Source organism: Delphinapterus leucas, chromosome 8, assembly GCF_059928025.1.
Source record: "Delphinapterus leucas isolate spDelLeu-1000000601 "Yukka" chromosome 8, BTC_Dleu_Yukka2, whole genome shotgun sequence".
Lineage (NCBI taxonomy): Eukaryota > Metazoa > Chordata > Mammalia > Artiodactyla > Monodontidae > Delphinapterus > Delphinapterus leucas.
This window is the reverse complement of record NC_143136.1, coordinates 82,302,467-82,329,183: the sequence shown is the minus strand read 5'-3', so window position 1 is coordinate 82,329,183 and position 26,717 is coordinate 82,302,467. Positions and strand designations below refer to the sequence as shown.

The following is a 26,717-nucleotide window of genomic DNA, read 5'->3' as shown; positions in this document are numbered from 1 at the left end:
TATATTTCACATATATTTATAGCATGTAATATCCATATTTCTAGAAAGATTTCTTTGTATTCTAGTTCTGTGTATCTAACTGCGTTCTAAATATTTCTACTTAGATGTCTCCAAGCACTTAACAATACAAGGGTAATGATCTTCTCTCTCAGACCTGGTTCTCAGTAAATGGAACCAGTAACCATTTGGTTGCACAAGACAGAAATCTAGGATGTGTCCCAGTACTGTTTTTTTCCACCTTATCTGCCTCCCTCTAGTACTTGTTTCGTTGCTCAAGGATCCTCTCCTCAGGAGGTCTTCTCTTATTTACCTTGCCCAGTATAAGTTAGGTTTCTCTTTACAGGTGCTCAAGGTAACTAAATTGCTTTTTATTGCTCTTATTTTATAATTATGCATTCATTAGTATGATTCTTTGATTAGTCTTTCTTCCCCACACTATAGTAAGTGTCATGAGAGCCTGGGTAGCCAGTGCCTGGCACAAACTAGGTGCTCAGTAAAGATTTGTTGAATGAATAGAGAAGTATTATTCATTCCTTTCTGATGTTTGTCAATAGTTAATTTCTTTTCCCCTTAAGGAATAAGCAGCAAGGCTCTTTCTCATCCAGCAACCTAATTACTTGACATTAATGTGCTGATTTGGTTTTCACTGTTATCTCCAGTCACAGTGCATGATATTCAAGTTTCATTTTCCAAGTTGTGAATACAGATTATTTTGTTTGGTTACTCTTTATCTATTTGTGTATTTCGGTGAATTATTTTTTTTTGGATTCTGTTTTGCCTCTTATTTTGTAACATAGTTTATGCATTGAGGCCTGCTCTTGGATTGTTCTATAGCTTATTCTAATACTCATTTGTTGAGAGGTATATTGAGCAAAGGTACACTTTTTTGGTAAGATGCATGCACAGCACCTACTTGCCCAGTGTTATTACAGTGGCATCTTTGTCTCTGAAAGCACTGGTATGAAAAGAAAAACAGAGATGTTTAAGCCTTGGAAGCTACAGTCTAGTTACTCATTTGGCATGTATTTCTTTCAAGGGATGAACTTTACTTTGGAGTACTGATAAAATGTTTTGATAGTGGGATTAGCTAAGCCTTTTAGATGAATTATTAAATAATCCTGAATCATTATCACAGGAGAAAATCAAGAAGCAAGAAAAACTAGTTAAGCAACTGGTACATATAAACAAGTTGTCAAATCTTTTTCGTCAGTGCTATTTGTTCTCTGTAGAAATATTGGAAACTGGGAAATATAGTCAAGTGTTTGGAGGAATTCGAAGTCTTTCTTTACACTGGTGACAATATTTCTCTTGATTTTAAATTAGGGCCCTTCCTTACCTGTTGTGGGATGACTAGGAAAATGAAAATCTTGTTCTTTATCAGTATCTGAGTGTCCTGAGCCTGAAAAATATGCATGGATGCTTCCTTCCAGGGCCACCACTGCTTGACCTCTTCACTCTGGATTGTAGCTGGGGAAGTAGTTAACAGTAGGCCTGGTCTGTCACTGTGTTCTACTCAGTTCTGATCTCACTCTTCTCCCATCTTATTTTCTTTCCCTAGTGGATTATTTATGTTGCACACACTCACATAGGCACTAGAAATGTTTTTTGGTCTCACTGTAAGGATTCTCCTGTCTTCCATGAGAGGGGAATGAAGCAGTTCAGGAAGTTGGAGATTCTAGATTCTTAGGACAACTGTCTGAGAAACTTAACTCTAGCTATATAAAAATTTCTTTTGCTGCTCCTACAGTTTTTGTTAAAGGCAGTACTGCCCTCTGGTGTCCAGAGTCCAATTCCAACGCATAGCTTCTCAGCTAAATTGCTTTTAAAAAAAAAAAACTCTTATAGTTAGTCCTTAGAACTTCTTAGAAAAATAAGTAACAATTATTTAAGACTAGGTTTAGTTTATTTGCTGGCTTGAAGTCCATTGGATCAGGTAACTTGGGGTCATACTAGAGTCATCTATATAATAATACCTCTTATCTGATAGGTAATGTCCAAGATTTAAAAAAGAATATATTACTTTCCTCTGTTTATAAGGAAAGCGTTCTCAGTTCTCATTTAAAAAATATGATACATTGGATCATTGCCAGCTTTTAAAAAGCTAAATCATTATTCTCCTTCCTTCACTTTTGTAACTGATGTGTCATTTTTCATTTCATTCTGAATATAAATCGTAATTTCTTTTGCCTGTGTTTTTTCTTCACAAGCACGCCTTTCATATAATGATAGAGGTAAGATGCATTGATGTTTGTTTTATGGTTGTGGCACTTTTTGTGGATACATACTAAACATTTTGTTCTTAGATTTTTTGTTGTTGTTGTTGCTTTATTGTCCATCCTCTATAGTTTATAAATTTATGTTGTAGTTTTTTTTCCACTTCTAGTATTAAAAACATGATTGGCTTGTCATAGTAATAGTTTTGGGTTTTAAAGAATTGTTACCAGTGTTTATACTTATCTAAGGTGAAATGTAGAAACACAACTGTTTTAGTTGACTAGAAGTTAACACCTAATGGCTAGATTTTTAGCCTTACAAATCTTGTATTGCTTAATTTTTATAGTATGTCAAATGTCAGCATGTGCTCATTTTTAACAGATGCTGACTTTCTGGTCGAATCCATTATCTTTTAATGTGAAATCTATATTTTCAGGTAGTTTCTTTCATCTTTGGCATCTTTAGCAAATGGACTGGCTAGAGAAGTATAACTTGATCTTTTGCTGTCTGGAAGTTTAAGGCTTTATTTAGATTAGAATTCACCTTTCATATGGAGAACTCAGAATAAGTAAGATGATCACAGACTGCTTTACAGCTCTTCACCTCTAATCTTTTATCCACTGTTGGTTATAGTAATGATACTGGGTAGTGGTGCTGGGGTGGGGGGCACTTTTTCCAGCTATTGTCATTTGTCGCTTCTCAACATGTCTTCTGATGCCATAATTTTCACATACAAGTGGGTAAAGAAGAGATGTAATCAGAGCCATGTTCTAATGAATATCTTTTTAACTGTGCAAAATAGCATGGGTGTTGGAAGAGAGCTGGAACTTAGGGAAAGTTTTCAGGAACTCTGTAGTCCTTATAGTTACCCCTCCAAAAGTGTTTTTTCTCTGTAGCAGGGCAAAGCCATGTTTTATGGATAATATCAGAATGTTGTTGTCATTATGAAGTTTAAGTCTGAATTTGTCTCCCCAGGTTCTCATATATTTTAAGGGTATAAATCTTTATTCCTAGAATCAAGTATGAGGTTTTTTTGGGTAAATTAGTATAATGCTGTTAATAAACAGAAAATAATTTCTAATATTCTTAGATTATAGGATAAGTAAAAGCTAGATATGAGGGAAGTGGTTAAAACTTCTTTTAGATGTAAGCTGCTAAATGGAAGAACCGAAAAGTATGAATTAGAAGAATAGTCCAATAACATTTTATTAGAAAAGCAAAAAGATATATCGACTGGTAGTATAGATTTTATAGAGTTGTAATCTGTTACAGAGTTCTCATTTTTGAACCTAACCTTTCTAAGAATTGTAGAATTATCATTTCTAAAAGTTTTGACATTTTGTAGGAGTGTGCCTTTGTAGATCTTCTTCTTACCCTTTGAAAATTGGCCTGTGTTCTCCTAAATTTAAGCTTTTTAATTATAAGTAATTTTGACAAAGCATATTTTCAGGTTGTTAATATATAATGCTGACTATAATGGGAATTTCATTAGGAGAGTGATCTAAGATTTCTTACTGAAATAACGGTAGCTTACAAACTTTGTAAACAGAGTCTTGGAAACTTACGGGAACTTTTAAGTTTATCTACGCATTTGGAAAACATTCAGTGATTTTTTTTTTTAATTCTAAACATAGGCATTGGAAATTTTTGTTTCCTAAAATTAAGGTTAATATTATATTAAAGTCTTATTTTGGGTATTCTTTTTTTTTTTTTAAACATCTTTATTGGAGTATAATTGCTTTACAGTGGTGTGTTAGTTTCTGCTTTATAACAACATGAATCAGCTACAGTAGCCAGGACACGGAAGCAACCTAAGTGTCCATCGACAGATGAATGAATAAAGAAGATGTGGCACATATATACAATGGAATATAAATGAAATTGAGTTATTTGTAGTGAGGTGGATGTACCTAGAGTCTGTCATACAGAGTAAAGTCTTATTTTGAACTGCCGACATATTCTTAATTTGAGGTGTGGATTAAGTCATCTAAATCCTGTTTTATAGACTGAATCATATCCATATGGTTGGTGCTCTTTAGAATAGAGAATGGACAATGTGTATGTTATCTAAAGAGACATTATCAGTCAATTTATTAAAAATTTTAGTGTTTACATATAGTGCTATATTACTCTTTACCTGGTTATTTTCCCTCTTCAGCTTTCAACCCTTATCTGCATACTTTAATTTTTGTCATCCCTGCTTTGAAAACTCAACTTTTCTAACTTATCTCTAAAGGAGGGGGAATCATTGACTTTTAACCTTATAGTTATTTAAAGTTTTTCAAAGTGAACTTTGTTTAGTTAGCACAATTATTCTTTTATGCAGTTATCCAATAATTCTTGAACTTAGAGCCTGAGTGGTTTTCTTTGCCTCTAGAAGAGTGGTTTCAACTTGTTCCCTCCTGTCTCCACATTCACATAAGTCATATACTACGATCAGTAGGGTCTCTTATTGCAGATATATATGATCAGTCAAGGAATGAGGGAGGGAGGATTCAGTTCTGGTAAAACTTCTCCAGAGCGTCTTGTGTCCCCTCCCACTGAGAATCATAATTTGAGAGGCCATACTTCTATAAGATGTACATCTGACTTTCTTGTCACTCTGTTAAACTAAAATAATCTTTAGCTCTACTAACCTTTCATGTTTTGAATGTGTGAAGGAAAAGCAACTTTTGCAGACATTTAAAAAATAAATATCTGATGTTAAAATGGGTCACAGGAAGTCTTCTGGTTTATCATACTGTTTTAAAATAGGAATTCTCAAAGCATTTTAGAAAGATTGTCTGCTTTAGAAGAAGAAATTACATTATTTTTTCTCTTTAATACTTTGCAATGTTTCTATTGCTGAGGGTCTTTCTAATATAGATGCCAACTTTTAAAAAATCTTGAGTGGCATCCAGGGGCTGAATAATGCCTAAAGGGAGCACTAACTGTCCTGAGGCATTAGAAGAGGAGGTTTTTGTTTGTTTGTTTGTTTGTTTTAAGGAAGGAGAGTAAAGGCAGAGAGACATGCATTGATAAAGGGGTGACATACAATCTCCAAGTGTCTTAGGTGCCACCCAGTGTCATAAAGTCTGTTGCCACAGAAATTTTAGTTCTTGCTAACAATACTCATTACCCAGGCCTTCAGACATGTTACTACTTTCCTCTGGAAGCTTTCCAAAAGGCTTTCTACCTCTTGCTTTAGTTGCAGATACTTAACTAATACAATGTTTTCAGCGAAGGGTAGCCACTCTACTTTGTATAGGAGGATTCCCTGGTGATGCTGTACTCCTATTTATATATTATAGTTGCTCCATTTAAAAAATTAACTGTAGCAGTATACTTCTCTTTCATTTTCCATACCTTCTCATCTAATATGATGACCACTTATTTTCTGAATTATTTGTACTTTCTTTGCCCATGAGTCCCAGAATACTAATATTATCTCAGATCAATTCTGGGAAGTAATTATAAGCAAAGGGATAAATTGTTACCGGGTGGAAAAGTTAGAATGAATGGAGCAGTTTGGTTATAGCAACACTAACTTACATATTCCTTTTATGTGCTTTGTATTTGAAATACCTATTTGTAATGTGTTTGAGAATAGCTGTGTGGGTATTTCTGATATTAATGAAGAAAGATTTAAACACTCACTGGGGAAAGTAATGGATTTTGAGGAGTGGTTTCTTTGAGACATAGCCATAATTTGCTGTATCTGGCACTTTTCAAATCCTTATCCTATAAGGAATAATCAACTGGATGAAATTAAAATACCATTAGTAATATCCTGAAGGTCACAGAAAAATCTTAGGAGAATTAGTGAGACTGGATCAAAAAGATTTTAGATCTTTTCTCCTGATTGCTATATATATATATATATATATATATATATATATAGCAGTAGGAATGTTATTATGAAAACTCTTAATTCAAGTTTCTTGCTTTTTGATCACTATAGGTAATTAGTAATGCTTGAGAATTCAGTTTTGGCAAGATTGAAGTTAATGTCATTTGTATGTGTCTACCGTTTCTGTCAATCGATTTCTCAGTATACTGATATTTAGAAGCGAGATGTGTCATGTGCTGCTCTTCAGATAATATTATTATTGTTTATCTGTAGGACCCAGGACCACCCCCTCCTTCTCCATTACTAGGTTTGAAGCCACTGCAGTTACTAGAAGTGAAAGCAAGGGGAAGATTTGGTTGTGTGTGGAAAGCCCAGTTACTCAATGAATATGTGGCTGTGAAAATATTTCCAATACAGGTATGTTTATTGCAGTTTTCTAGTCTGCATATATTTTTTAAAAGATGCAACTGGCTAGGTCATTGTAACTCAGAAACAGTCTGAAAACAAAGGCCGTATGTTTCATGGTGGCTCTTGGTGATACTGGGGAAAGTGGTTAGCCCTTTTATGTCTGCCTTCTCATCTGAGAAATTAATGGTACAACAATCATGTTTGTTTAGAGTGGTGGAATTACAATACGTAAGCATATAGGAGATTTTTTGCCAGTAAAAATTCTACAGAAATGCAAAGTGAAGATGAGGATTCTAATTAAAAAATATAAATTCATTGAGTGGTTAACAATTTTTTTTTTTTTTTTTTTGTGGTACCCGGGCCTCTCACTGCTGTGGCCTCTCCCGTTGCGGAGCACAGGCTCCGGACGCGCAGGCTCAGCGGCCATGGCTCACGGGCCCAGCCGCTCCGCGGCATGCGGGATCTTCCCGGACCGGGGCACGAACCCGTGTCCCCTGCGTCGGCAGGCGGACTCTCAACCACTGTGCCACCAGGGAGGCCCTGAGTGGTTAACTTTTAATGTCCCATTGACATTATCAGAAAAAGCAAACAGAATATTGAAAGAGTAGTGTGCTTTGTTTTAGAATCGCTGTTTGGAGATATATTACCAGGCTGATTCATTTTTGTTCTACTTTGAGTGTTGGTGTAATCATTTCAGATTTTGTTTGGTGAATTTTCAGAGGCATTGAGTCAAGACTCCAAATAATTGGTTTACTGTTGACTTGTTTTTCTATTAAAGGGGGCCAACCTTATAAAACCCTGGTCTCATGCACCTCTGAGATACTCTTTAGTTTTGCTCCGTTGGTGGTATAGATCTATGATAATTCCTTTGTTCCTGTTTTCTGCTTATACACACATGTGGCTAATGCTGTGCATGGTATTGCGATCCTGGCTGGGTTTTTTGATGCAGGTTTCACCCCTGCACCTGTATAGTAGATCTTCCTTATACCAAAATTATTCAGTTTCTTTGTCTTAATATACCTAGATTTTCGCCCTCTTACCTCCTTGAAAGTCTGTTCCTTAGAGTCTGTGAAGAAGTTTATTACTTTTTTTTGGTAGAGTCTGTGAAGAAGTTTATTACTTTTTTTTTTTTATTACTGTTAACTGTAGTTTAGTTCTCAAAAGAAAAGTCTTTTGGGCCAAGATTTACAAAGAAGATCAGGGTTCTTATTTCATGTGAGGAAGCTTAAAAATTAGAGAAGCACATTTGGATGCTATTAATGTCAGAGTAACAACAAGAACAGTAGCTAACATTTTACTGAATGGTTCTATTGTGTCAGATAGAGGTACTTTACATATGTGAGTACTCACTAATATGTATTATTACCCATACATATAATATAACACAATATATGTATAATACAACAACCCTATGGGGCACCCACTACAGTCCTTGTTTTGCTGATCAGGAAGCTGAATGATTATGTAACATGCCAAAGGTTCTTAGATAGCTTGGATCCAGAGGGTTCCTAACCATTATGCTATGGTGCCTCCCACTTTCGTTATTCTCCCATTGTGAAAAGAAACTAATCCTTTATAAGTAGACATGTAAGAGGTATGGGTCACTTGCAGGCACAAGTGAATCTGTGGTGTTTCAAATTATTGTATTGCATATTTATACCCCATTGCTCTCTTATTGACTCTACAGGGTATTCTAAACATTTTGTTAAGAAGGTTTGACATGCTGTTAGTGTTTGAAAAAAATTTGTTTTCTATTTAGATGAAGTCATTCTCCCTGAATTTCATCTCTCAGAGAGATTATTCTTAATAGTAACACAGGTAACTTCACACCGTGATAAAATTACACTGTAGTACTAACTTGTATGTGGAATGTGTTGCCATTGTTAGGATTCAGAAGTGCAGTATTTCTGATCAACTTCTATGTTTACAAATTACAAACACAAAAAAGTATGTTTGAAGGAATGGGGCAGGGCAGGCATTTGGTATGTAACTGTTACCTGTTGTCAAAGTTTTTTATTAAAAAACAGGACAAAACAAAACCAAAGAATCTCTTAATACTTAGCCTTTAAAAAAAATTGCCTTAGAACTTACTTGAGTAATCTCTTAGATATGGTTTATTTGCCTGTGTTCTTTGCATTCTTACTATTCTTTTTAACTCTAGGACAAACAGTCATGGCAGAATGAATATGAAGTCTATAGTTTGCCTGGAATGAAGCATGAGAACATATTACAGTTCATTGGTGCAGAAAAACGAGGTACCAGTGTTGATGTGGATCTTTGGCTAATCACAGCATTTCATGAAAAGGTAAAACTACTTTCCATTTTAACTCAGTGAAGTCAGGGTTGGCTTACTTCCTAATGTTGGCTACAAAGCCCTCACTTATTTTTCTGGGAACAGTGTGTTATTATAGTTGGTTAATATTTATAAATAAAAACCTGCTTTAAAAATGATTTATTTAATAGAAGAACAAAGATGACAAGTTTTTCACCTAATCCTCTACTTATATAATACCAGTCTTTTGTCCCTGATTTCTTGTGCTGCAATTATACTTCTCTTACAAATAATTATTTTAGTATAGCCAATGCTTAGGAATTTTCATTTACCATTTACTGTCCACTTTTATTACATGAGACATTTTTTCAGCTTGAATTTTGTTTCTTAAAATTCTTTAATCGATGTCACTTAGTGACAAAACTAGGGTCAGGAAGTTTATCTGATCTTTGATCAGTCACTGACTTGTAGGGTAATTACCACCAAAACACACTTGCTATTTTTCCTCAATTTTTCTGCTTTCAGAGTTAGTATGAAAGTATACATTAATGGAGTAGGAAATTGTGATCTTCTTGGCAATCAGTTTCATCACTGTCAGAAAAAAGTGGCTGTTTTAATTCCCTTAATTCTTGACTAAAAGGTTGGCAGTAATCTCTAGAGGAAGATTCTTTAGGTTAGTTGTTGTTCATATGTTTTAATTTTTGTTCTCCTAGTCCTATTTATAACATCTCTATAGACAGTATATTTTAACTTTTAAAATATTTTCTAGAACTTTAGATTTTCAATAATCTTTTTTTTCTTTTTTTTTTGTAAATTTTGCCTTCTCAATGGGAAATTGACCAACTGTGCTTGTAGCAAACCTTTAAAGATTAGTGGTATTCCTTTCAAATGTTTATTAATGTGAAACTTGAACCCTTCCAGAAAGATTGTGTTTTGGATTATTATTCACTGAAAGGAAAACTATGTTGCCTTCCATGACCTCTTAAAAGTAAAAAGGAAAGTCTCCATATACATATGGCTTTTGTCAAGAACATAAGTTGTTTTTTTTCCCCCTTTCTTTAGGGTTCACTATCAGACTTTCTTAAGGCTAATGTGGTCTCTTGGAATGAATTGTGTCATATTGCAGAAACCATGGCTAGAGGATTGGCATATTTACATGAGGATATACCTGGCCTAAAAGATGGCCACAAACCCGCCATATCTCACAGGTAGAGCTAAATTTATATTATTTTACCCAATAATTCAGTATTTATTATTTAAACTTTCCATCCCCTGGGCAAAATTTATTTTTCCCCTAGTTACCTAATCATGCTATAGGAGGCATTGATTTTCACTTGTTTTTCAAATTAGCTTTGAGATTGGCCAGGAAGTATTTTGGATAATGTATATATTAACATCATTGTCAAAGGTTAATTATTGACTTATGTTTCAATTTGTCTCATTTCCGAAAACATAGTTAAGAATGAAAGTGTATTTTCTTTGTCTCAAAGGAGAAATCTGTTTTACCTCAAAACATGATTTACTTCAAAGATGATTATAAATAGGTATAAGGGGATGTAATTAAGGAGAGATTTTGAGTATCTTTTTTGCTTGTGTTTTGAATGACCATGTGATCATTACCTAAGTTGAGGTGGAAGGAGGTATTATTTGAATAATTGGGTTTACTAAATTTTCTTTTTCAGTGAAGAAATAGTACTTGGACCCAACAATTGTCATATCCTTAAAAGGGAAACCGTTAGTTCCCTTAAACATGGGATTCAGTTTGCCATTGTGTATTTAACTTCCTTGAACATGGGGTCAGTCTGTCATCTTATATTCAGTTTAAAGATGGATGTTTTAAATTACCTGATTCATTTAACAAATACTTAGTTGAGTGCCATCAGGTGGTGTCTTAGGTTGCTGGGAGGCATTACTTTTATTCCAATTCTAACGTAGATTCTGATTTTGAAAACCTTAAATGACTTCTACCTCAGAAATAGCTTCCCTTCTCACCTTCCTACATAGTCTAACGCCGTCTTCCTGGATTTTTGCTCGCCTCACCTAGTCCTATAGGGAACTAATCCTTTGGAACCCCCAAAGGTTATTATAAGTAGGGTCCCTAAAAATCTTTTGAGTCTAAAACTGATTTTTGTAGCATTTGTGGTTGTCTATCTATGCGTCCTCTGTCTCACACTTTGTGTCTGCACGCATAAATTTACCATTGCTCATGGTACCGGTGTGTTTACTGGGGTAAACAAGCTTACTGAGCTTACCGGGGTGTAGTAAGCCCTAGGATGAGCTAGTTGAGGCTAATGTGTAGAGGAAGACATCTGATTGCCTTAAAATGGTTACTCTTTTTTGGAACACCAGGATCCAGCTGGAGCAGTGTATGTTTATGGTGAAAAATTTCTCTTATACATTCGTACAGATGCTTTTGTACAGCCAAGTTGGTGAATGTAATAAGAACCATTAAAATAAGGGACCGTTTTAAAATGTAGGCCTGTGCCAATAGGCAAAAAGCTCCAATTCAGCTTTAACTGAAAATCCTTTCATTTTGGTTTTTAAATTTCAGTGTCAATGAGAGTTTCTAACTGTAAACTCTGAAATATGCTTATTATCTTAAAAAAAACAACAATTTTATGATTGGTAGTTAGGAGTGACATAGATAACATGTAGGCTGGACAGTATTTTTGGAATGGCAGCTCTTTCTAAAACTGCTTTGTGGAGAGAATTCCTTCTTATTGTCCATGTAATGGATGCGACTAGGTCACTGTACTCTTGTGCTTCAAGCTATCTGGAGACTTGACTTAAACTTTTTGTCCCTCTGCCCTTTTCCGTATTTCATACTTTGAAATAACTATTTTTTTTAAAAGCATACATAGTCTCTCTTCCTACTTACAGTCAAAAAATTTAAAAGATAACTTGTTTAAACTGAATTTGAATACTTTATCTTTCTGTTTGCAAGGGACATCAAAAGTAAAAATGTGCTGTTGAAAAACAATCTGACAGCTTGCATTGCTGACTTTGGGTTGGCGTTAAAGTTTGAGGCTGGCAAGTCTGCAGGTGATACCCATGGACAGGTAAGGATGATAACTGTAAACTGTAAGAAAAAATAATCTTGTCCCATATTTTCTTAGATGGCATCTGGGATCAGTTGTTCTAAAATTATTGTGCTGGTTCTTAAATTGGTATCTAATATAAAAATGACTCTCGGGCTTCCCTGGTGGCACAGTGGTTGAGAGTCCGCCTGCCGATGCAGGGGATACGGGTTCGTGCCCCAGTCCGGGAAGATCCCACATGCCGTGGAGCGGCTGGGCCCGTGAGCCATGGCCACTGAGCCTGCGCATCCGGAGCCTATGCTCCGCAACGGGAGAGGCCACAACAGTGAGAGAGGCCTGCGTACTGCAAAAAAAAAAAAAAAAAAAAAAAAATGACTCTCTTAAGAGTAATATGTTAAATTTGCTGAGGAAGATATTTTCATATGGTGATGAAGGACTGTTAGGACCTCAGGTGGTTTAGATCAAGCAATTCATAAAACAATTTAGATGTCATAGGATTCTATTTTTAAAACTAATCAAAGAAGAATCCAACACATTTTAATAAGCCTCATTCTTTTAGGGAGTTCTTAATATTAACTCACGAGTTTTAACTTGTTAATTCTTTTCACTATCTTAAGAGGAATGGAAGAATAATCAGTCACTATTGATGTTATAATGTACTAAGATCTAGTGCCTGTTTTTCCAAACAGCAATGATAGTTTCTTGCTTCTTGGTCTCTATTGCTTCTTTAACTCTTTAATCAACTTTATAGCTTTTCTCTGAATTCTCTCCAGAGTTCAGAGCACTTCTAAGGCCCTGAGCAAGGAGTTTAATTTTACTAACCAAGGTCTGCACAGAGACTTCAGCAATGGGAGCCTTTAAGGAAGCCAAAGAGGAAAAGAACATTATCCATACATTTTATTCTCAGAAACTGAGGCTCTAGGAAAGGTGTTTTCAAACTAGTTTGACCTGAAAGGTGATATTTCCTTACAAAGCCAAATGATTTTGCACAATCAGTACTTCATCTTTCAATTCAGGCAAATTATTTGATCATCTGATTCTCAGCTTTCTTTTTGCCCAGTGTGTCCTACTGACCTCCAAGAACATAGCACAACAAATTTTGGCAACATTGACTAATGATTTAAGAATTTAGTCAGCAGTCATAGTTCTAGAAAAGTTGACAACATATGTATTTGGGAAGGAAGGCAGTTTTGTGGAGAATGTAACTGAGATGGGAGATTGTGCAGGAAGCCTAGGACCAGGCTTCTGAGCTGATTGTCTGATTACCTTAAGACTAAATTTTGGGAAGAGTTTAATCCTTTGGTACCTTATAAACCTCCCCCCTTTTGTAAGAAAAGAATTTGGGGATTCATTCATATCTTTTTTTTTTCAAGTTTTTTTTTAATAGATCTTTATTGGAGTATAATTGCTTCACAATACTGTGTTAGTGTCTGTTGCACAACAAAGCGAATCAGCCATATGCACACACATGTCCCCATATCCCCTCCCTCTTGAGTCTCCCTCCCACCCTCCCTATCCCACCCCCTCTAGGTCATCGCAAAGCACCGAACTAATCTCCCTTCATTCATATCTTTTAATGCCCTCATGATTGGCTTACATGATGAGGGTAAAAATAATTAATAATACATAATAATTACATATATATATATAATAATGAATAATACATCACTGATTCCTTGACTTTAGATTTCATGGACCAGAAAGTTTCAAAATGCTTGTTATTGCATATTTTATATATTGCAAAGAACACTGGGAAAAAAAATAACATTTTTCTCTAATATCATCATCAATTTATAAAAGAGAGGACATTTTATACTAAAAAGGAAGATGTCATCATTTCATAAGAAAAGAAGTACTTTGGAAGGCATAACATTTATCTTCAGGAGAAAAGTAGATTTTGGGGAAAAGCTTACAGTACAATTAAAATAGTTATTTAAAGTAGCAAAAAAGGCAAAGCTACCTTTTTACCCTTTCTTTAAAGTGTTCTCCTTATTAAATGAATTAAAAACTTTGGGTTTTTGAACTTCAGTGTCTTAGTGATCTATCCTTGTTTTTTCTTAAACATCTCTTTATATGTATATTTGCAGATAATTGCCCAACTTCTAGTCTATAGATCATAGTCACTTAACTATGGAGCTTTTGGAAATACCAGTATCTGGGCCGCTCCCTAGACCTATTAAACTCAAGTGGATTAATCTAACCACCTATCTCACAGAAATTAAGTGTTCATATATGAATCTTGTCAAGCACCAACCAAAGTTAGCTGTGCTAGCTTAGTAACCATAGTTACATTACTAAGAAATACCAGATTGTTAGGGACAGATATCAATAAAGAATTTAAGACAGAATTCATGAAGAAACAAATACATAGATTTTGTGGAAACAGAACTTTAAAAAGTTTATCCATCCTGTACTTGGCTAATTCATTTTATGTTTATTAGGGTTTTTTTTTTCGTACAGAGAAAGAGAAACTCTCAAAAGGAGTATTTTTTTAAAAAAGATACATTTCAAACAATGTACAGTTAAAAAGTATACAGCCTTTTTTCTCTGTTCCATCCTCTCTCCACAAATAACCATTGTTCAGTTTCTTGTGATTACTTCCAGAAGGGGGAAAAAGTCGAAGCCTAGACCAGCATAATGTCTGTTGATATATCTATTAAGTGTATCCAGAAGGGATCTTAGTATATATACTGCTTTGTTCTTTGCTGTTTTCATCTTACAGTATTTTTGGAAATCTTTCCATATTTGTCCTTATAGATTTACCTCATGTTTTTTTTAAGAGCTGCATAGTACTCTTACTTATTTAAGCAGTCCCTACTGATGGTTGCATCCACTGTTTCCAGGGTCTTGGCTGTTGTATTACTTGAAATGGAATAAAATTCTGGTAGTCATAATTTAGTTATCTTACCTAATATTAGAGCACACTTGGTTTTGATTCTCTTTACAAAATCATAAAATGTTAGTTCACAAAGTTAGTAAGTGCTGCTTGCTTTCAACATCTTTTTCAGGTTGGTACCCGAAGGTATATGGCTCCAGAGGTATTAGAGGGTGCTATAAACTTCCAAAGGGATGCATTTTTGAGGATAGATATGTACGCCATGGGATTAGTCCTGTGGGAACTGGCTTCTCGCTGTACTGCTGCAGATGGTAAGGGAACATATATTTTTTTAAAAGACATATACATATATATGTATACCTGTACCTACTACACATGTATGAAAAGGGTTGATTACTCTCAAAGGTAATATTTTAAAGTACAGTTTTTTAAAAATAGACTCCAAGAGGTGGTAGCATAAAGAAAATTCAGGAGGCAGGGGGATGGGGAGGGCAGAAGAGGAAAGGTACTGATACGTATTGATCCATTACCATTGCCAGATGTTTTGCTGGGCACTTTACATACCTTTAGCTTATTTCCTAAAACAACTTTGGAGGTAATTATCACCTCAGTTGTGAGGAATTTGATGCTCAAATTTTAAGTAGAAATTAAATAGCTTGTCTGTTTTAGTTGCAGAGTGATAAGTGGTGAAATCAAGATTTGAAACTCTGATCCAGATTCAGGGAGAGGGCTGCTACTTTGGTAAGATCACGAGGGTCCTGAGACACCTAAGAGTTAAAGTCAACTCTTGGGTGAGAGGAGGTGCACATAGAGTCGGGGGATTTTGCCTCCCAGGATACTCAGGCTGTCTGTTCAGCCCTCCTGTGATGGATTGAATTACCATTCTATCCTCCATGACCCAGAACTGAGTGTGTGTTACAGCACAAGTTAGATTCTGCCTCCTTAAAGCTTTGTTAAGTCTGATCTGATGCAGACATTATTGTGAACATAAGTTACATTCCCTAGCACATCACCTTGGTTCTAAGGGATTCCTAGTCCTTGTTCTTGAAGTCCTTTTCAAGTCCTAAAAATATTTACATTGATTGACTCATTATGAACCTGCATATTATGTTCCTAGTGTGACAGAATTATAGCGTTGTAGGTATTCTGTCTTTAGTGCTCATCAGAAGGTCTCTACTCTCTCCAGTTATACTACACTTTTTTGGATATGAGAATATAAGGCAAATTTCCTATTAAACTCCCAAACCAAGTAAATTAGTTTGATCTTTTAAAACTTTAATTTAGAAAAGTTATAACCATCTTAACCTATGTTTATAAGAATATTTTCTGAGTACTGTAATAGTTTCTCAGTGTAGGACAGACTACCTCTGGTATATGAAACTTGATTTGGGATACTCTGCTTTTAAAGGGAATTTAGTGGAAAGTGCTCAGGAATGGAGAGCCATTCATTCTTCCAAAATTGGCGTGGGAATGGATCCAGAACCTAAGAGGTTGAAGCAATTTGGATATAATTTTAGCTTAGAAGTCTATAGGAAGAAGAGTAAGCTGTTCAGTGTGTTTTGGCTCAAAGTGGAAGAAAAAATGCATTTATTGCGTGCATTTATGGAGGCACAAGTAGGTTAGATGGCAGATGTTACAGGAAAATATATTTCTTCAGAATTTCATTAACATGAACTCTCCAAAGCAAGCCAATTGGATGTAGTGTTATAGGGGATACACAAGTAATATACAGTTTAGTTAAGGTGATAAAATGTATCCTGGACAATTAACTCCAGAGTAAGGTAAGTATGAATTGTCTACATAGGCAGATGTTTTTGGATGAATGTTAATACCTGAGAAATGTTAAGGGAGTGTTATGGGAGCTTAGAGGTGTGAGGACTTGCTTTGTTGGTGGGGAGGAGAGGTTATCAGGGAAGTTTTTATGGAAAAAGGATAAGGATAGATGCTTACATTTCTTAAATGCCTTGCATGTGCTATGAAATACTCAATTTCAGAGTCAGGCATTTCTGATTCAAGTCAGAAATTGAAGCAGAGGGGACAGTATGAACACTGCTAACGTAAGTGCTTTTCAATTTTTTAGATGGCTAATTGTTGATGGTTCAGTTCAGTGATTCTCAAACTTTAACATGCAAACCAAACTCCTGAGAATCTTGTTAAAATTCAGATTTTGACTCGGTAGGTCTGAGGTGGGGCCTGATATTTACATTTCTTCCAAAAGCTACCCCATCAGTGCCAGTGCTGGACCTGTGGACCACACTTCGAGTAGCAAGGGTTAAATAGACACCTTAGAATGTCAGTACTCTAAGTGATTGGAAATGCTTCAGCAGAGACTGACTATCCAGCCATCAAGGATTCTTATATTTAGACAGGGTTGAGTTAGATGGCCTCCTTCTTGATCAGCTGTTTATAACTTATATTCTATGCAGGAGTATTTGGTGTGTTCTGAGAACTTACACAAGGTTTATGTCTATATACAGACACATCTGGTCACTGAAATTGCTCATTAGCGACCAGTTTCTGTCAACGGGAGACAGTTTAGTGATTGAAAGCACGGACCTTAGAGTCACTGAGGTGGATTCAAATTCCAGCTCTGTCACTTAACAGCTGTGTGTGCCCTTGTGCAGATGATGGAACTTTTCCTTGAGCTTCTTATCTGTAAAATAGGGTAATGCCACCTTCACTCTGTGAAGATAAAATGGAAGTAAATAATATAAAGTTCCTGGTCAGCATAAGTGCTCATCAGTTATTAGTTATTACGAACTCCTGACTGAATTTCCATATTTGCGTAGGCCAAAGAAAAAAAGGAACATGTAGAATAAATCTTGCTTGTCTGTGAAGGCACATTCTGATTTGTTGGGAATCCTTTTTGTAGAGTACATTTGTGATTTTTAAAAAAACAATATCGGGCAGAGAAGAGGTGTGATTCTGGGGTACATAATTCCTCATGTGGAGTGTGTAGGGGGTTTGGGCATGTCAGAATAAAAATGGTTATAGCAGACCGAACCCAAAATCTTCAGAGATGAAAGCACTACTGTTTACAGTCTGATCTGAATTGCAAGAGGAGTGGGCACCTTAAAGAGCTATTATGTCCTTAATATGCAGAGATCCATGGTTCCCTATGTGCTATATACAAACAGAGATAGGCATTCCTTATACAACAGGTAATAAAGCTCCTTTCACAGTCCTTAGCAGAGTTACATGCCAAATGACAGACTTTCTGATTTCCTCTAAAGTTTGCGTTACACTGCGGTGTAAGTACAGTTGAGGGTTTGTTTCTCTCCTGTCACTGTAGCATGTGACAGTTGGGAAAAGGTGATTCAGAGTGTGTTTTAGAAAGCTTGTTCCAGTTTGGAAGTTAGGAAGGTTTGAATTAAAATGATTTTTCCCCTTTTTTTACATTTCAGGACCTGTAGATGAATACATGTTGCCATTTGAGGAGGAAATTGGCCAGCATCCCTCTCTTGAAGACATGCAGGAAGTTGTTGTGCATAAAAAAAAGAGGCCTGTTCTAAGAGATTATTGGCAGAAACATGCTGTAAGTTATATAGTTAGCTTTGCACTTGAATTTCCAATAAAAAATGTTTTTCAGAGGAATGATTGATATCTCTGCACATTTCTCTTTTTCTGAGGTGGTGGTCTTCATACAGGATATTCTGAACTAGAGTTCTAGAAACAACAGAATTAAGGCTATGTTCACTGGTGAGGGAGGTGGTGAGGTCAGAGCCTTGGGGCACTCAGCTCTGTGGGCTTTCTTGTGCAGATTGAGTGTGCCCCCCCCCCCCCGCCCGTCTGGAGATCTTCCCAGGGGGAGGAGTGCTTGGCTCTGAGCCTGCGGGTAGTCGGGTAGGCTTGCTGATCACCACCCTCCCAGGTCATTTAAGAAAGTGAAGCGCCCAGTTTTCTCCTCTCCATGACAGTTTTTGCATTTTGATTTGGGACTGGATGATTTTCAAGTTCTTAAGAACTTAAGAGACTAGGTAGGTGAAGGGTGGAACAAAACTGCCCTGGTTATTTTGGTCTAGCTATAACTAGAAACACGGATAAAGCCAGGTAGAAAATCCTTAAGGTTGGCTTTCGAACCTTTTTTCCTACTTTAACTGCAAGGTAGAAATACTGATATTAAGAAAACAATAAAAATTGGTAAACTTCTTAAAGCCTCGGTTTTGAATACAATTCAAAGGTTAGCATTTAAATTACCTGGTTTATGAACAATGGTCAAGGATTTTTGGAATTAAAGAAGCGGTGCTCTGTGAAGACCTAGATGGGTAGGATTGGGTCAGGGGGAGGGAGGTCCAAGAGGGAGGGGATATATGTATACATATTGGCTGATTCACTTCACTGTGCAGCAGAAACTAACATGACATTGTAAACCAATTGTACTCGAAAAAAAATCACCTGCTGTGATAGTCCCAATGCTCAGAAAAAAACATTGATTTCTCTCAGTGCTTTTCTCCATGTGTCTGCATATAATAGATACTCAAAAGTGAATGTTGACAAATATCAAACTTGTCTAATCTTGAAACTTTCTTCGACCCACAAAAATAGCAATTTCTTTGTGAGAGTTTTAGTCTGTTTCCTAATAGAAAACAAAAACTGATGTGGTGTTTGAATGTGTTTTTCCTTTTTAGGGAATGGCAATGCTCTGTGAAACGATAGAAGAATGTTGGGATCACGATGCAGAAGCCAGGTTATCAGCTGGATGTGTAGGTGAAAGAATTACTCAGATGCAAAGACTAACAAATATCATTACCACAGAGGACATTGTAACAGTGGTCACGATGGTGACAAATGTTGACTTTCCTCCCAAAGAATCTAGTCTATGATGGTTGCACCATGTGTACACACTGAGAAACAGGACTCTGAACTGGAGCTGCTAATGAAACTGCTTACAGTTTATTTTCCGTGTGAAATGAGTAGGATGTCTCCTGGACATCTCAGAAAGAAGACCCTCGTTTCAAAAGGTGGCTCTGGGAGACTTAATGGCATTGCCTGTAGCAGAGACATGAAGGACATGAGACTAAGAGAAAAGTTGCAAACTCTAAAAAGAAACTTTTGAAGAAGTGTACATGAAGAATGTGGCCCTCTCCAAATCAAGGATCTTTTTGGACCTGGCTAATCAAGTGTTTGAAAACTGACATCAGATTTCTTAATGTCTGTCCGAAGACACTAATTCCTTAAATGAACTACTGCTATTTTTTTTTTTAAATCAAAAACTTTTCATTTCAGATTTTAAAAAGGGTAACTTGTTTTTATTGCATTTGCTGTTGTGTTTCTATAAATGACTATTGTAATGCCAATATGACACAGCTTGTGAATGTTTAGTGTGCTGCTGTTCTGTGTACATAAACAAAGTCATCTAAGTGGGGTACAGTAAAGAGGCTTCCAAGCATTACTTTAACCTCCCTCAACAAGGTATACCTCAGTTCCATGGTTGCTAAATTATAAAATTGAAAACACTAACAAAATTTGAATAATAAATTGACCCGTTTTGTAACAAGGTATTACAAATTCACTGTGTTATTTAAGAAAAAAGGTAAGCTATGCTTAGTGCCAACAGTAAGTGGCCATTCGTAAAGCAGTGTTTTAGCTTTTCTTGTGCTAGCTTGTGATTTAAGGAAAAAAAAGTGCTGTTTTTTGAAATGAAAAAATGGTGTCTTTCCCCTCTTTCTCCCATATTTTAAAGCTTCATCTTATATCCAGTTCCCAAAATGTTGCATACTTACCTACATATTTTTCTAGGTGTGCTGTGCTTGGGGACTATTTGAAAATTTAAAGCATGATTTAAATTTTTTAAAGTGAGCTGTAACACTGGAAAGCTCTTCATTTTTATTCTTTTAAAATAGATTTTTTTTTCCTATTTATATATGTAAAGTTGTAGTGTATTTCTTTTCACCAAACAGTGTGTGGGACATTCTTTATCACTGTTTTAGGATCACCTCAGGAAGTGTCATTACCCAGAATTCCTCACTCTCTGCTTCGAGACTTGTAACTTTATCACTATATTTCTGCTTGGTGCCATCTTGTCAGAGTAATATTTGATGTCTGTGATATGTCAAGAATTATCCTAGGATAGAGATTTAAATTTTTAAGCACAGATTTCAGATGTTACTGCTTTAAAACAAATCAGGGATAACAAGTTAAACTTATAACTTAAAATATGCAATGACATTTAGAGGTAACCAATGTTGATATAGGTAACATAGCTTAGCCGCCTCCCACGAATTGCTTTTACAACTAACCCTGATATTAGTTTAGGATAGTTCATGCCTTATCTTTGATAAGAAAATGGAATTGACGGTAGGTAGGTGCCAAAGTGCTTTTCAAAACAATATTACATTAGAATATAATTGGATTCTTTCTCAAATTTATAGGCCAAAGTAAAACATTAATTTCCTGAATTTCTGGATTACTGATGACCAACAAATAGCCAGTATTATGCTATGTACTTTTGTCAGGTCATTTTAAAATCCATACATTAATTTTATAAAAGAATTTTTTACATGTCACTATCAGGAGCTCACTGTGAATGTGTTATCTTCAAATGGCTATTTAACCACACAGTACACTACATTTTACATAAAACATGCACTTAATCTCTGGGAATAATAAATTATATTATTTATAAAGAATACATAGGTCAACAAGACTCCTTTAAGCAGGGAGGGAAAGAAGAATAACAGCATTGTTGTCTGTGTGCCACACACCATACAGAACTTTGTGCTCTTGGTCACATAATGTACCCAAGGCTTTGTTGTATTTCTAAGAAGAATTCCCATTTCAATGTTGAGTTCACCTTTATTTCAAAAAGTACTTGGCTTCTCAATTTCTTGGTTTGGTTTTGCTTCCACTTGGAAACTAATTAAGAAGGGAAAATGATGAGAATGTTCATACATGAGAATTGTTAAATCTCCTGAAGACTAATTTCTACCTGTTGTGAACAATCCTGTTTGTTTTTAAAAGTTAAAAAAAAAAAATCAAATCAAAAGAAAACAAAAGGGAATATTATGATGAATGTTTGGCTTATGTGAATCTTAGAGATAAACTTTATAAGACCACTTATTCACAAAATAAAGTTTTCTCTTCATGTTAGAAAAAATTTTTAGAAATCCTGGGTATTGTACTTAAAACTCTAGCTAACCAATTTTAAAACCTGTATCCTTTTGAGAATTACATTGACAGAAAAATACTTTTTATAAGCAGTAAAATAAGAATGTTCCAGTGACTACCTGTCCTGATACCTAGTCTTGTTAAAACTTTCTTTTGCAGGGCATTTTCATGTTTGGTTTACAGTCAGTGTAAGTGGGCAAGTTAATAAAAACTTTGAGCTTAGGGATACTGAAAAAAAGAAAGATCAAAAAAAAGAAAAATGATTTGTTTTGGGGTACACTGAGACCCCAGTAATTTTTTCCTCATGTGTATGGTGCTCCTTATGATTCGTCTTGTATTTTGCCTTTATGACACCCATCAGAACTGCTGCTCTAATTTATACTCTCTACCTTGCCCAGATCTCCGTGTAAGGAATGCTTTATGATCAACTGCCATAGGACTGATGGATTAACCAGTGTTTGGCTTTATTCGAAGTTTATGCCCTGCACAGCTCCTGTATGTAATTTAGATGCTAGGAAGTTTTTAGCATGTGATGTGTGATTCTTGTTTGAATGTTTATTACAGGTACCTTGTGAATTCCAGAACAGAGACTGTGCCTCACAATTGTTGGTCCCATGAACTTGCACTATCCTTCATGGTGATGTTTCGAAAATACAATCAGGAAAAAAAAAAAGTTTATAACTTAAAAATGAGTCATATATCATGAAACTAAAAAGAATCTGTTCTTCCCCCTTTCCTCACTCCTAGGTAACAGCTACATTTAAGTAAAATGCAGGTGGTAGGGGAGAAATCCTGGCCAGATGATAGTTTAGTGGAATAAACTGATTACTGTTTTAAAAAAATGCTTCACCACGGATATTTTCCAGTTTCTCTTTTTTACCTTTTTAAAATACTACTTTTTAGGAACATTTGGTATAATGTGCATAAAATTATTTACTGATTTATGGGCAAAATGATACAAGTAGCATCTTGATTGAACATCATTTACCTCAGATATTCAACCAGCAGTACATTTTTTATGCAGTCTCAACCCATATCCTATTTGTTACCTCTCAGAATATTGGTAAACAGTTATTTTAGCTTTACTCTGTATTTCTTGTCAGTGTTTTGGGCACAGGTTGTTGTACTACTGTCAAATTGTACTTGCTATTTTTTCTGCAAGTATTTAACAAAAAGTTAAAAAAGAAAAAAAAAAAGTCCCATAAAACCCCACCTTGGGTAAGTGATTGTTAAATATTGTACAAATAAAATGTATGCTATCCCCATTCCATTCCCAAGTTAAATAAAAAAATAAATATGGTATGATTTGCATATGAAGTTTTTCTTTAGTTATACGTTCTTAAAGAGGGGAACAGTAGCTTTATAATTTACAGTGAGGCTTACACCTTGAGATTTGCAAGAATGGGGATAGGTGAAAGGGAGGTTTGTCAGTTGTGGCATTTCCCTCCTTTGTTGTGTAAGCAGATTGTATTCCCACTAAACTACATATGTTGGTCCTGCCAATTTTAAGAGAGGCTAAATGGCCTTAGTTCCCTTGTCTTTTCATACGGAGATTTAAAAAAAGTGGCTTAGGCAATAGACATCAAAGACATAAACTACTCTTCCCAACTATAACTACTTTACCAGTTGAACAGAAGAATTCTGTTATTTTCACTTAGGGTAATCGGTGAGAGAGATCACCAAGGAAGCTAGCATTCATTTACATTTTTAGTGTTGCAAATTCTTTTGTTTATCCTGTGACTTTCGAAGAAAGTGGGGGTGGAAGAGCCCTACCTTGTCACACTGAGCGTCACAGTTCACACGCATGGATTCTCAATTTTGGGGAGGGGGGGTAAAGGTGAAGGAAAGGGCAACAGTTAGGTTATGGTGGTTTGAAAGAACCTGCGTTGTCTTCTAAAACCAAATGAAAATGCAAACCATGGTGGAATCTGCAAGGAATCTCTACAGAAAGACCGAAACTGTTTCCACAGCGTTGTTCTGCAAAACAGATTCTTCAGACAGTTAATAGTATATAATCAACACATATAGCATTATGATGTGGTAAGTTTGGACCAAGAGCTCTTAACTCCTCAGAGTCATTCACATGCATGTCCACAAAATTGGAAAGACTTTTTTTCTTAATAAGATCCTGTTTTTGGTAGGGCACCTGGAGGGAATCACATGAGTGAAAACTGCACTGATGGCGCTAACATTCCTCCTCACCTGGTTTTCAGTCTTTTGATTGTGCTGTTAACAGGCTACATTCCTCCTCTAGTAAATGAAAATATCTTTAAGCCATATTTGTTTACATTATTCTCGAAAGCTTTTTACTAGGGCTTTTTCAGATTTGGTTTTTATTTTATTCATGATGGTTTAAGCAATTTAAGAGATGAAGTTAGTTTAAAAAATTTTAAGTATATTTAGCTTCTCTGTATTAGGGAATGTGGAAAGGGGTACATCAACATTCCTCTGAAAAAAATGCCCTTGAAATGTAGGCATGTGCTTCATTTGTATGACTTCTGCTAACCTACTTTTTCTTGTGTGTTTCATAGCTCTTTCACTGATATTGATGGATGTTCTGTAAGGCAGGTGAGGGCTCTCAAACTTTTAGTGGCATCTTAAGCTGATAAAAATTTGCAATCTTCAAGCCAGTTCTTTGGGTGCTTTTATGGTCAGTGCCTTTAAGCAGAGGGTACTTCTCTAAACAGTTGAGAAGAATTTTTAAAGGGACAATCTTAGCTCAAGTGCAAAATCCTTGCTTCTGGTAATAGTGATGCCACCATGGGAAGTATTTTTTAAAAATATCTCCTAAAAATCTGTAGACTATTGCATAGAACCAGGGTGCAAGCCTTAGCTTTCATAATACACTGCTGAAAAGTAAATGACAGTGATCTGAAAACTTAGAATGCCGGTATACAAAGAACAGGTTGCAACTACTAAAGAGCTATTTTTATGCACAGAAATCTCATATTCCATTCTAAACGCAATACTTCTTAAAAACCACGTAAATAGTTTTTTAGAGTATACTTTTAAAAATACATGGTAAGGAACGCATTACTGAGTTTTGGTGTCAACGAAATGAGTTGAATTCCAGGGTCTGTCAATCCTCTGGACAGGGCCACTACTGTGTTAGTTTTCTCACCTGTAAACAACAGTAACTAAATATCATAAGGTCTTTGACAGTTAAAAGGACTACAAACTGCACAAGGATAGGGAGTCTGTCTTTAGTAAACCTTCCATGAAAATAATAGACAATCAAATATTTTTAAATAAATGAAGTCACTAACACGTAACAAATGCTTACTAAATTTCATTTTAAACATATACCAGCATTAGCTCATGGATTCCTGATGCTTTGCCATCCCCACGTTCCTCCCTCCTAGGGCTCCACATTTTGATACAAGCAGGTTTAGTTAGCATCGTCATACACTTTCCATTATCTGTGGGGGTGGGTTCACAGGATCCCCTAAACTGCCTGTGTCAGAAAGACAAATGCTAGTCCCTAGAACAGGCCCCAGAATCTGCATTTTAAAACATGCTACAAAAGATTCTTCTGTAGATGGTATGAGTACCATATTATAAGAAGCCTGGAAGAAAATGTTCAAACCTTTTGCTTTTTTCTTCCGTGTAAACCATCTTCTAGCCAAACTGATCAGTCTCCTGAACTAGAAGACCTGGGTCTGGGACAGAATCCCAAATTTCCATGAATACAGAAAAACTGCAGCACCTCCCAAAGGACCAAAAGATTACTCATTACACCTCAACTCTTACCATTGTTTCTTTACTGCTTTGTTTAAGGTTTGTAAAAACATCTGGCTGCTGGGTTGAAATGAACTCTTCAAATGTACCACATAAATACTTCACAAGTGTTAAATAAGCATATGATTCAATCCCTAAAATAGTCATATTTATTTTTTTGAACTACCTACAACATAATCTAAATTACTGGAATTATAAATCATGTAACTGCTCGTGTGCCGTGATTCAAAGGCAAGGCACAGCCATGATGCTACATGTGTAACAGTCTCCCATAAATACAAAAATACATTTTTATAAATATAAGAAAATGTAATAACATATCTTGTTGAAGGACAACATTCTTTAGAGAAGTATGCCTGAAACTCCACAACTGAAGCCATGGTTATATTCATAACCAGCTTAGGGAGGATGTTGCCCACTGCCTAACATCTGTAGGACAGTTAGGGTATTTTTGCAAAGCATTCATAATTTGCGTATTATCCAAAAGTAGTTTCATCAGCTGGTACTCCCTCTGTGCATTTACTGATGTTCTTTCCATGGGCCTTATTAATTCTAATTGTTGTAAATGTTCAAAGGCCTGAAAGATGAAAGAAATAGTTTAGGTTGAATAGGGGAAGTAAAGTAAACAACATTAACTCAGAGAACAGTCAGAATTTTGGTCAGTTGTGGAATAGAGTACCAGGAAACAAAACTTAATAGATATCAGTAAAGTTCAAAAACAACTCTCATCAACCTCATAAAAACTTCACACATCACACGAGGCAGTGTCTATATACAGTTATCCGTCCCTGCATCACTGAATATAAACAGGGCAAACTTAATTCAGTTTGTACAACGTGGTTTTTGTTCCTAACCTCATTCTATGTCATATCTCCTCCCAGTATTTAAGTTCACAGTTTCTAGTTCTCTATAAAAACCTAAGATCTGATAAGACCAGGACGTTTTGACTAATTGCCTAGGTTACTCAAATTCGCCTTTACATTTTGTTTCTACCTTTGTAAGACTTTGCTGTGTAAAAGTTTAATACAGCTGTAAAAAGAGAGGGAGGCAGGAAAGACCTGTAGGAGTACACCTGTTCACCTAACCCTATAAATAAATGATTCAGCAGAGTGGTACAGGTATGGAGGAAAAGACAGGCTCCTGTTTCCCTAAGAAGTCTGACAGAGACCACTACAACCCGTCAGAAAGTCCCTTTCTTTCATCTTCCCCACCTTAACAGGGCTCTTTACTGTCTGCTTCCTCTTACCTCTAACATTCATGTATTATGTCTTTTCT

General features: G+C 35.8%; 2 protein-coding genes across 21 annotated transcripts in view; one reads left to right on the top strand and one right to left on the bottom strand.

Moving 5' to 3' along the window:
• Positions 1-25,138, top strand: part of ACVR2A (activin A receptor type 2A) — an 87,764-nt gene extending 62,626 nt beyond the window's left edge. For both annotated transcript variants that reach the window (XM_022569680.3, XM_022569681.2), the window contains exons 5-11: positions 6,317-6,460; positions 8,613-8,756; positions 9,786-9,931; positions 11,668-11,782; positions 14,770-14,908; positions 18,002-18,132; positions 19,226-25,138. In XM_022569680.3, the coding sequence (XP_022425388.1) occupies positions 6,317-6,460; positions 8,613-8,756; positions 9,786-9,931; positions 11,668-11,782; positions 14,770-14,908; positions 18,002-18,132; positions 19,226-19,420 (1,014 nt within the window). In that variant the 3' untranslated portion in view covers positions 19,421-25,138. The remainder of the gene's footprint in view (positions 1-6,316; positions 6,461-8,612; positions 8,757-9,785; positions 9,932-11,667; positions 11,783-14,769; positions 14,909-18,001; positions 18,133-19,225) is intronic.
• ORC4 (origin recognition complex subunit 4) overlaps positions 4,311-26,717 on the bottom strand; it is a 123,441-nt gene continuing 101,034 nt past the window's right edge. For 8 of the 19 annotated variants that reach the window (XM_089916856.1, XM_089916854.1, XM_089916852.1 and 5 more), the window contains one exon: positions 18,367-26,019. In XM_089916856.1, the coding sequence (XP_089772982.1) occupies positions 25,831-26,019 (189 nt within the window). In that variant the 3' untranslated portion in view covers positions 18,367-25,830. Of the gene's footprint in view, positions 26,020-26,717 lie in introns of all 19 variants that reach the window. The other 11 variants (XR_016394169.1, XR_016394173.1, XR_016394171.1 and 8 more) reach the window with 11 other exon arrangements.